The sequence below is a fragment of the Fukomys damarensis genome, unplaced genomic scaffold (genome assembly GCF_012274545.1).
Source record: "Fukomys damarensis isolate Sample0158 unplaced genomic scaffold, DMR_v1.0_HiC HiC_scaffold_11, whole genome shotgun sequence".
Lineage (NCBI taxonomy): Eukaryota > Metazoa > Chordata > Mammalia > Rodentia > Bathyergidae > Fukomys > Fukomys damarensis.
In genome coordinates, this window is record NW_022900923.1 from 44,606,090 (window position 1) to 44,617,234 (window position 11,145).

Below are 11,145 nucleotides of genomic sequence, written 5' to 3' on the forward strand. Positions count from 1 at the left end.
GCTATTATGAGACTTTCAACTTTTGCTCTTTGCTTTTTTGCTGTTTGACCATGAGATGTTGCTATGTGGTCTAAGGTAATGATTGTCTTAAGGAAAAGGAAGAAGCTGGCCAGGCTGACTGAAGAACTAGGTTCTAATCCTGATGGTGTAGATGAAAGATTTGTGCTAGGTCCCACGTCAGCCTCCTAGCTCCTCTGGGCCTCAGGTGTCTCCTCTGAGAAATGGGACCGTCCCCAGGCTGGTTAGGCGGCCCCACGAGGAGGTATGTAGCCATGGGGCAAGTGTCCTGGGGTGACAACCCAGGGCCATAAAAACCCTCAGTGGCTTCCTGCTGCCCTCAGAATGAGTCTAAATCCAGATTAGTGTGCAAAATCCTCCATGGTCCGGTTCTGCCAGCTCTCTGAGTACTGGAAAGTTGAAATGTCATCCTGGATAGGAAGCCAGGCCCCTGTGACTTGTGGCTTGGGTGCTGCTTTTTGCTCCATAGCCTACAGTTTTCTCCTCTAACATGGAGGCCCAAGTCTTTGCTCCAGTCTGCAGATGGCCTGTCCCCACCCTGCCTGAGGGACAGGAGCTCTCAGAACTCCAGGGGGGTCAGCCTGGCCCGATCACTCACACATATACCCCTGACCAGTCATTCCTGAGCAGGCCCCCCCCGGAATGCCCCTGCCCTCAGCAGCACAGGTGACTCTGCTTGTTGGGAGTGCAGAGTATCTTGGCTCCAGCCCCACCCTCCCTCCTGCATTCACCACTGTGTCCCTTACCCAGGGCTCTGCCCTTCCAGGCCCTTTGGAAGAGGAGGTGCTGCCCCAGTCCTCTGCCGGACTGCCAGTGTTGAACCCAGGGTCACCACACGGGGGAGCCCAGGAGCAGGAAGGGGAAGAGCTCAGGGTTGGGTGTCCCACCTAGAGGCCAGGGGCTCTGACAAAGTCCCCCAGTAGACAGACACCCGCACACCTCCAGGGAAGTGCAGGGCCCTGAATCTCTTCCGAAAGATGTTTATCACTGGGAATTGTAACAAGTGACAACAGCAGCCGGCCTTTGCTGAAGTACACGGTGCCCACGTTCTACTCGTTTTGTTTATTGAGAGAACAATGTAGAAATGTCAACACTCGCTGTGGATTTGCGGATTTCTCCTCACAGATCTACATTCTTGTGTTTTGAGTTCCATTATAGGGTGCATAAACTTTTAGGATTAATATGTCCTCTTGGTTAATTTATCATCAGTGCACCTTCATCCTCGGTAACATTCTTTGATCTGAACTCTACTTTGACATTAATATAACTGCACAGCTTTGTTTTGACTATGGTCAGCGTGGTATTTCTTTCCTCTTTCCGTTATCTTCAGGCTCTTTGGGTCTTAATACGTTGGGCACTGCTTGATGGTGGGGCCTGCTCCGAGACGTGTCCCTGATCTCTCTTGTCACTTGGGCAAGTGTCAGAGTGCGCTCATGGGACCTTGCAGGTGCCACCGGCACCCCTGGTCTATGCCTACTGCTTCTGGGCGACAAGCTGACCAGCATGTGGCCCTGCTGAATAAGTGGGCAGCGGTGATGCAGTAAAAGTATCTGAATATCTAAACATAGGGAAAGTACAGAAGATGTACCAGGTGGTGGGAACTTCTGGCTCCATTGTGGTCTTACAGGACCCTACCAGACATGGGGCTTACTGTTGACGGGAACTTCGTGTGGTACATGGTTGTTTTTCAAGGTTGTGTCTTGTAAGCAGCCAAGAATTGCATCTTGTTTGTTTTTTAAAATCCAATCTGATAATCTGTACCATTGAATTAAAGTATTTAGCCAAATATATTTAATGTGATTATTGATGGAGTTAGTTTCTAAATCTGTCTTTGACAAATATATTTTTATATTCCATTTGCTCTTCCCTTTTTCTTTTCCCTGTTTTGTCCCCCTTTTTGATTAACAGAGTATATTTTATGATTCTATTCTCTCTTACTTTTAGCCCACAGGATTTAGCCCTTTGTTATGTTGTTTTAATGGTTGGTCACCCTAGGGTTTATGGTACACATATTTAGTTTATCTCAGTCTACCTGTCAAGTGATATTATACCACTTCATGTATAATATAAAAATCTTACGGTATATGAAATGTACTCTATTTCCCCTCTTTATATGTTACAAGCCCCATATTACATTTCTACCATTTTATTTAAGTGGCCAATTACATTTAGATTTAAATAACAAAAAGAAACTATATATTTGTCTATGTGGTTACCATTTCTGGTACTTTTCCCACACTTTGGGTCAATCTAGGTTTCCACAGAGATGTCAAATGCTCCTCTGTAGGAAGGACTTTCTTTGACATATCTATTATTGTGGGGATGCTCATAATGCATTCTGTGAGATTTTCCTGTCCAAAAAAAGCCTTTATTTCCATCTTTGTGAAAGAATTTTACTGGGTAGAAATTTCTGGGTTGACAGGTTTGGGTTTAAAAAAATTATTTTTTGTTCACGGCTTTAAAAGTGTGCTTCATTATTTTCATACTTGCATTGTTTTCAGCAATAAATCTGTTGTATTTCTCTCTGTTCTTTGGCATATCTCCTTCTTTAGCTGTTTTTAAGATGTCTTTTTATCACTGGTTTTGAACATTTTAATTATGATGTGCCTTGCTGAAGTTTATGTTTCTTGTCCTTGGGATTCACTGCATTTCTTGGATTTGCGAGTTTACAATTTTTATCCAGGTCAGGAAAGTTTGGGGCTTATTTTTTCAAAAAGTTTTTTTTTTTTTTTTTCTTTTTTGTGAGCATCTTTAATTGTGCTGTTGTGGCTGCCTTGATGTCCTGAATCGATTAAAACATTTGCCTTTCGTGGTTATTTTGACTTTAGTCATGAGCCAGAAGTCACACGGTGCCAGCAGGCAAAGTGCCTGAGGACCCCCGTGGTGTTTCTCTGAGCCTTGCTCCCCGCGGATGGCACTCAAGCATCTTGCCCCCCCGAGAATGCCAGTTGTGAGCGTAGAAAGTGAACGTTACAGTGTATTCTAGTGAAAGCCACATTGCCGTTCCCCTCCCGCAGATACTCCCTCTTACTTCACATACACCATCCTGTCTTTCTTGCCACTTTTGGAAGCTGTTCTGGAAAGTCCTCCCAAGTGCGCTAATGGGAGGAGCCAGTTCCCCGCTCTCCCCACCCACTCTGACTACATCTGGGCGAGCCTGTCCCACGCTCTTCACAGATTCCCTGCCGCATGGGAAGGCAGGAGAGCTGCTGCCAGTGATTCACTGTCCCTCAGACGGCCTCCCTCGCAGCAGGACTGACCAGCAAGGAGGCACCTGCAGTCTGGCTCCAGGGAGGGGCGGAGCGCCAGGACCCATTCTCCAGAAGTCCTGAAGCTGCACCTCTGTGCTCTCCACACCCGTGGGAGCTGGGCAGGTGGCCAGGTCAGCCCTGGTTCTGAGGTGGATGGCGACAGGGCCTTCCTTCCTGAGGGCGGCTCTGCAGCAGTGGTGACCGAGCTGTCCTGGATGCTGCCTTGAGGACCATGACAGAAAGGTTAGAGGGAAACCCCCTCTGTCGTGCTCAAGTGTCACTGGAGGACAGTGAGGGACAGAATCGCTGGCCTGACTCCCGCTGCAACATGAGCTCTTCAGGGCCTCGGCCTCTGCAGAGCGGTTAGCCTGGCAGCCAAGCAAAGAGATGAGGTGTGGGCCGCACCCCCAAGGAAGTGACTGTTGTATGAGTCTAACCTCCACAGTATGCAGCCGCTCACCTCAGGACAGGAAGTCACCACAGAGGAACCGAGCTGTCTGCTGTACGTGGCCATTTTGTGCCACTCCAGGGGAGGTGGGTGGCATCCTGAGATTCAACCCAGATAGGACATCTTTGGGAGGGTGCTCCCCCAGAAAAGGTGTGGCCCTGGCAGGGGAACTCGTCAGGAAAGGAGGAGGTTGGGGGAGGAGGATTTTTTTTTTTTTTTTTAGGGGGGATTGAACTCAGGACCTTGTGCCTGCCAGGCAGGTGCGGCACCTCTGAGCTAAATCCCTGGCCTAGGAGGAGGATTTTTGTAAGCAGAAAACGGCAAGGACAAATCTGTACAAGGGCAGGGTGGCTTCTGCCAGTCCCAGTTGAATTTCAAGCAGCTATTGAAGGGTGCTGCCTCGTGGCTTGGCCCACATGGGGAAGGTCCTCAAATGACCCACTCGGGCTGTGACTGCAGTGTGGTCCTGGAGGGAAAACAATTGTAAAGCTGAATCCAAGGGCTCTGCGACTGAAATCTGATGCTAGCACTTACTTGTCGGGCACATGAACCCCTGTGAGCCTTAAGTTACTCATCTGTGAAATACCTTCTCGCAGGGGTGCCGGTGTTGAGGGAGGCGGTGATGTGGGGGCTCGGGCTCCAGCAGCTTCCTATCTCATGCCATTCTCTGTGAACCGCGTGAGAAGGTGACAGCTGAATCGTGCTAAGTTGAGCGCCAGTCAAGTGGTGCCTGCAGGTGAAAGGGGCTGGGTGAGTCTTGTTAGATGCATGAATGAAAGCAGAGCATTGTAATTTTTTGATAATTCGGAGCTGAAACCTGAACAGGAGCTTTACCGTAGGGGGCAGCTGTGGTCAGGCCTCGGTGTAGAAGGGTAACTTCGACAGTGTGGGAGGAGGAGTATGGTGGAGGCAGAGAGGGGAGCTCCTGGAAGGCTTTGCAGTAATCTAGGTAAATGTCTCTCATTAAGACAGGAAATACGCCGGACACTCTGCCGCGTGCCCGTAATCCCAGCACTCTGGGAGGCTGAGGCAGGAGCATCGAAACTTTAAGCCCAACTGTGCAACTTCACAGTAAAAAATGAAACGCAGAAAAGGCTTTAGGATGGAGCTCAGAGCTGAGGCCCTGGGTTCAAAAAGAAAAAAAAGGAAAAGAAAGGAGAAGAGTGGGGGTGGGGGAGGAGGGAACGGTGAGCCGTCTGGAACTCCGGAGAGTGAAGCTTCCGCGTGCCGGGCTGGGTGCTTCTTGGGGAGCTGCTGCAGGCTCCTGCCTTGGCCTGTCAGGTGGAACCATTGGCAGGGATGGGACTGACCCCTGGGGAGATTGGGGGTGCACAGGGAAAGAGGGGCTCCCATGGGACAAGAGGAAGACAGCACAGGCAGGCTGGGAAAGTGGTTCTGCTGTGTTTGAGATGGGCCAGTGCCAGGGGTGTGGTTCCTATGACAGTGGTCCAGGCTCACCCCAAGGCTGCACAGCATGGAGTTCAAGGGCTTGGGGTCTGCAGAGACAGAGCAGCCGGGCTACTTCAGTTCTTTAATTGAGTTTATTGGTACATTTTAGGGATACAGTACAGTTACATTCATTGTTGGGATCTTGTACCTCTACATGACAGGCCTTGGTTCTCATTTTTTCCCCTTACCCCTGCCCTCCCTTAAAAATCATCCCACCTTCCCTACACCTTATCTCCTTTCTTCCCTTTTCAAAATGCCAGTAATCTTATTAGGATCTTATGTATTATTACAGATTATTCACACCAGAGAAACTATTCAGTATTTACACATGTGTGACTTATTTATTTCACTTAGGAGTATATCTTCAATATGTATCCATTTTCCTATGAATGAATCTATTCTCTCGCTCTTTATGGCTGAGTAATATTCCATTTTATAGAAAAACCACAACTTCTTTATCCAGTTTCCAACGGATGGGCAAATAGGTTGTTTCCAAGATTTAGCTATTACAAACTGTGCCGCTATAAACATGGGTGCACATACTTCTCTGTGATATGATTCTTTTAGTTCTCTTGGAAAGATACCCAACAGAGGGATGGCTGGGTCAAATGGAACCTCCAGTCCAAGCTCTTTGAGGTATCTCCATATTGATTTCCATAGTGGTTGCACTAGTCTGCACTCCCACCAACAATGGAGGAGGGTTCCTTTCTCCCCACAACCCCGCCAACATTTGTTATTGTGTGATTTCTTGATAGCAGCCATTCTTTGTGGGGTGAGGTGGAATCTCAGTGTTGTTTTCATCTGCATCTCTCGAATGACCAGTGATGTGGAACATTTTTTCATATATTTTCTTGCTGCTTTCACTTCTTTGTATGAGAAATGTCTGTTCATTTCGGATGCCCATTTTTGGATCGGGTCTTTATATTTGGGGGGACTGATTGTTTTGAGTTCTTTATATATCCTTGATAATAGTCCTTTGTCTGAGGTACAGCTGGTAAAAATTTTTTCCCACATTGTAGATTGTCTCTTAGTTCTGCTAATGGTTTCTTTTGAAGTACAGAAGCTTTTTAGTAAGATGAGATCCCAGTTGTTGATTCTTTCTGCTAGTTCCCGTGCTACTGAGGATTTGTTCATAAAGTCTTTTCCTATACCAATGTCTTCCAGAGTTCTGCCTAACTTACTTTCCAGCAAGTTTAATGTTTCTGTTTTAATATTTAGATCTTTAATCCATTTGGATTTTAATTTAGTGCATGGCGAAAGATAAGGGTCTAATTTTAATCTGTGACAGGTTGATATCCAGTTTTTCCAACACCATTTATTAAAGAGGCTATCTTTCCTCCACTGAGGATGGTGAGCTCCTTTGTCGAAGATGAGGTAGCTGAGTACATCTGCATTTGTTTTTGTGTCTTCCAGTCTGTTCCATTGATCCTCAGGCCTATTTCTTTGCCAGTACCATGCTGATTTTATCACAGTGGCTTTGTAGTATAGTTTCAAATTGGGAATTGTTACACCTGGTGCCATGTGACTGTTGCCTATAATGGCTTTTGCTATTCTAGGTCTCTTGTGGTTCCAAATGAATTTTTGGATTCTTTTTTCTAGTTCTGTGAAATATAGTGTTGGAATTTCAATTGGCATTGCATTGAATGTATATAGCAGTTTCGGTAGTATGGCCATTTTCACTATGTTGATTCTTCCTACCCAGGAGCAGGGGATATCTTTCCATTTTTTTATATCCTCTTCGATTTCTTTTTTCAGAGTGCTGTAGTTTTCAGTGTAGAGATCTTTTGTTTCTTTTGTTAGATTGATTCCTAGATACTTCATTTTTTTGGATGCTATTGTAAAAGGAATTTTTTCCCTTATTTCTCTTTCTGTCTGTCTGTTATTTGTGTATAGAAAGGCTATTGATTTTTGGGTATTCACCTTGTATCCAGATACTTTACTGAATCTGTCAATTAAGTCTAGAAGTTTTTTGGTGGAGTTTTTTGGATCTTCAATGTAGAGTATCATATCATCAGCAAATAATGATAGTTTAACTTCTTCCTTTCCTATCTTTATTGCTTTAATTTCTTTCTCTTGTCTAATTGCTGTGGCTAATGTTTCCAGAACTATATTGAAGAGAAGTGGCGATAGTGGGCATCCTTGTCTTGTTCCTGATTTTAACATGAAGGTTTTTAGTTTTTGGCCATTCAATATGATGTTGGCTGATGGTTTTTCATAAATAGCCTTTATTAAATTGAGGTATAGACCATCTATTCCAATTTTTTGCAGGGTTTTTATCATGAATGGGTGTTGAATTTTATCAAATGCTTTTTCTGCATCTATTGAGAGGATCATATGGTTTTTGTCCTTGACTTTGTTAATATAATGTATTACATTTATTGACTTTCGTATGTTGAACCACCCTTGCATCTCTGGAATAAATCCGACTTGGTCAGGATGGATGATCTTCTTAATAACCCTCTGTATTCTGTTTGCTAGTATCTTATTAAGGATTTTTGCATCTATACTCATTAAGGAGATTGGTCTGTAGTTCTCCTTTTTAGTTGCATCTTTCCCTGGTTTGGGAATCAAAGTGATACTTGCTTCCAGGAATGAATTTGGAAGTATAGCTTCCCTTTCGATTTCATTGAAAAGTTTGAAGAGTAATGGCAGTAGTTCTTCTCTAAATATCTTGTAAAATTCAGCAGTGAATCCATCAGGACCTGGGCTTTTCTTTGATGGTTGGGCTGCTTCAGTTCTCTTGTTAACTAGTGAGTGTGACTGTGTGGAAGATATTCAGCCTGCCGGGTCCCCCTTTCCTTTCTGTGACTCAGAGACGGTGGCTGCACTGGGTTTGTTGTAGGACCAAAATGAGATGATGAATATCGAGTTAATAGTACCATTAGCTGCTAAGAGTTTAAAAATGTGTTTTGGGGCGGGATGGTGCCTCGGCCCTGTTTTGAGCCTCTGCATGTGTGGGTGGGGTGTTCAGTCTCTGATCTGATCATCACCCATGCCCCTTGGACAGGCAGGTGAGGAAACCTGAGGCCCATGGCAGCCCAAGATGCCACCTCCGGCAGAACCAGGCTGGGACTAGAGTGCCAGCTCCTGAATTTCAGTCACAGTTTTTCCGGAACATACAGAGCCACGGGGTGCATGTTGCTCTGTGTCAGGACTGCATTTGGGAAAGGAAGAACACTTACAATAACATCTTCCACCAACTGGCACTCTGAGTCAGAAAAGTGGCCCCGTTGTCATAGCACCGGCACTCTGTGACCCTCAGCAGGATGCTGAGGATCCAAGGCTCCATGTGCAGTGGGTGCTCAGGCCCAGCCTCTCTTCCTGGGACCCTGGATAAGAACAGCCCCTCGCCCTCCTCCAGGTCTTGTGGGTCGAGGCTCTGGCTCATCCATCCCAGCACCTTGCCTGGCTAGTCAACATCACTGCCATTGGCTGGGGGGGCGCTTCCACTGGCATCATTAGGCACTCAGAGCCCGGGTCCCTCCCTTTGCAGCCTCAAGGCTTCAGTCTGGGGTTTTCCTTCTGGATACTGGCCGACTGCTTAGGCTGTGTATGATCTTCATAGATTCCTTTTCATCCTTTGGCCCCTGTTAGCACAGTGTCTCTCTCTCTTTTACTGACTTCCCAGCCTGGGTTCCCTGATGGGGGTGTTGTAGGGAAAGAGACATTAATGAGAAGCCAACAGGTTTTGGAAGTAATGGACTGGGATGTAACAATTGCTCAGCTCAGTTTCTTCATCTGTGAAAGGAGCATGACACCTGCTCCCAGGTTACAGAGTGGCCTAAATGAAGCACTGGGTGTTACAAGGGCTCTGAAAAGCCCGATTGAGGTATCAGGTTTTTTGGTGTTTGGAATGGCAGCTTAGGAGAACACAGCGTCCCTGAGACCTGGTCCCCACCAGGACGGCAGCTGGCATGCTGCGCACAGGGACAGATCATGCTGGCTCCTGGAGGTCTTTGGCTTGGTGTTCAAAGAGGGCATCATTAGCCGTGTCTCAGAGTGCATGTTGTGAATGCGTCGCACTGTGGTTGTATTGCAGGGCTCCCCATGTGATGCAGAATACACTGTGGCCACAGAGAATCTGGGGCTGCTTTTGTATTAAGTATTGGATTCCCACTGAGCAAGGAGGCTCTGTTGTTCTAGAGAACAGTCTGCTTTTTGCTGGCTGCCAAGGCGAGTGGGCTGTGACCATGCCCGGGTGCATGCAGCGCCCCCTGTCTGCAGGCGTGATGTTGTTCAGAGGGTGATACCAGCTCCTTGGCCCAAATCACTGTCTGGGAAACCCTCCTGAAATGGCCTCTACAATACCCCTTTGAAGAAAAGATTGCTTCAGACAGAGCAGAACGGACCTCTGTGTGTCATCTTGCCCTGTGAACTCCCCATTAGCCCCAACCCTGACCCCACTGTCTACCTGCAGTTATTTCTCACCAGGGGAGGCAGCTGCTGGTATCAACAGCTCTCCTGGGCAGAGGGTGGCTGGCTAGGGGCATCGCCTCTCCGCTACCTTGGCTTCGTGCCTGCTGGGCATTCTCCAGCTTCTGGGAAAGTGGCTGTGTGGGAGGCGGGGCTAAATTGGGCTGCAGTTTGAAACTCTCCCGAGTACAGAGATTCAGTTAAGGTAGGGGAGGGAGAAGGTTCCTTACAAAGGTAACTCGAGTTTAAGGTGGGGTGGGCAGCTGAGTGCAGCCCTGCCCCGCCTGTGCCCCTCCAACACTGGGTTATTTCAGAACTGCAGAAACAGCCACATAGGAGGAGGGAGCCCTGAGTGCTTCCTTGGCCACATGCCAGGCCACTCCCGGGTCCACAGGCCCTTGGGCTGCATGGGTATGGCGCCCCTAGCAGTCAGGCCCCCTCTTCTTGGGACTCCAGGCCTCACTGTTTCAAGACAGCAAAGCGCCCATGGAAAATCTGTTAACTGACAGACATCACAGGGACCGAGAGCGTGGAGACCCTGGAGCCACACAGAGCCAAGTTCCATCCAGCACACATGTGTGACTTGGCCTTGGTGTTCTCGTCCATAGAATGGAAATCGTAGTCTCGGTCTAATGGTGCTGGGAACATCAAATGACAGGCTGCGTGTAAACAGTAGTGTTCCAGCAGTGCTGGGAGTAACTAACTGTTCCTGTACCAGCTGGTCGGGGGTGTTGTCCTAATTGCTTTGAAGGATTCAGCCCTGGACAGTGAAATTGTTCCTTCAGTTAGTCCACCCGGTCCCTGCGAAAGAGAGGTGAGCCACCCTCGAAGACAGGAATGGCAGTAGACCGTCAGGAGGAAGCACAGGTGGCCTGGGTGGTGTCTTTCTGAGTGCCGGGGCTTCTGGGAGGTGGGCTTGCTCGGCCCTGCATAAACTGGCATGTGGTTTGCATGATTTTCACCTTCTCCAGTTACTTCTGTAACCACTGATAGACCCGGGTCCCCAGCCCAGAATGGGGCCTGGGAGTGGGCTGGAAGGAGGGGTAGAGTGAGGAGGCGGGCCCTTCCCGTCCTGTCTGTCACCCCAGGGGAGGGAGGTGGAAGGGCTCTCCCTAGGATGGCGCTCCTAGGAAAGGACAGAGGGAAGTGTCCCTCTGGCACCCACCTGTCAGCACCGTCCCTGCACCAGCAGCGCCACCGGTCCGGGGTGCTCTGGGGGGGGGCAGGGCGCGGGAGGCGCAGGCGGCTTTGCGGAACCTTGCAGAGGAAGTGGCTTAAGGGGTACGCACATGGGGCAGGAAAGGCGCGGGCGGGGGAGGTGTGGGGACGCTGGGCGACAGAGGGAAGTGTCCCTCTGGCACCCACCTGTCAGCACCGTCCCTGCACCAGCAGCGCCACCGGTCCGGGGTGCTCTGGGGGGGGGCAGGGCGCGGGAGGCGCAGGCGGCTTTGCGGAACCTTGCAGAGGAAGTGGCTTAAGGGGTACGCACATGGGGCAGGAAAGGCGCGGGCGGGGGAGGTGTGGGGACGCTGGGCGCAGGTGACACCGCAGATGCGAGTGAGGACT

General features: G+C 48.6%; 1 protein-coding gene across 2 annotated transcripts in view; it reads left to right on the forward strand.

Annotated features, from left to right (window-relative positions):
• Rassf5 (Ras association domain family member 5) overlaps positions 1–11,145 on the forward strand; it is a 70,016-nt gene that overhangs the window by 35,881 nt on the left and 22,990 nt on the right. The window contains exon 1 of one of the 2 annotated variants that reach the window (XM_010613116.3): positions 3,551–3,803. The exons of the other annotated variant lie outside the window; for it this stretch is intronic. Coding sequence (XP_010611418.1) covers positions 3,657–3,803 — 147 coding nt within the window. The 5' untranslated portion in view covers positions 3,551–3,656. Of the gene's footprint in view, positions 1–3,550; positions 3,804–11,145 lie in introns of those variants that run through there. 2 annotated transcript variants of the gene reach the window in all.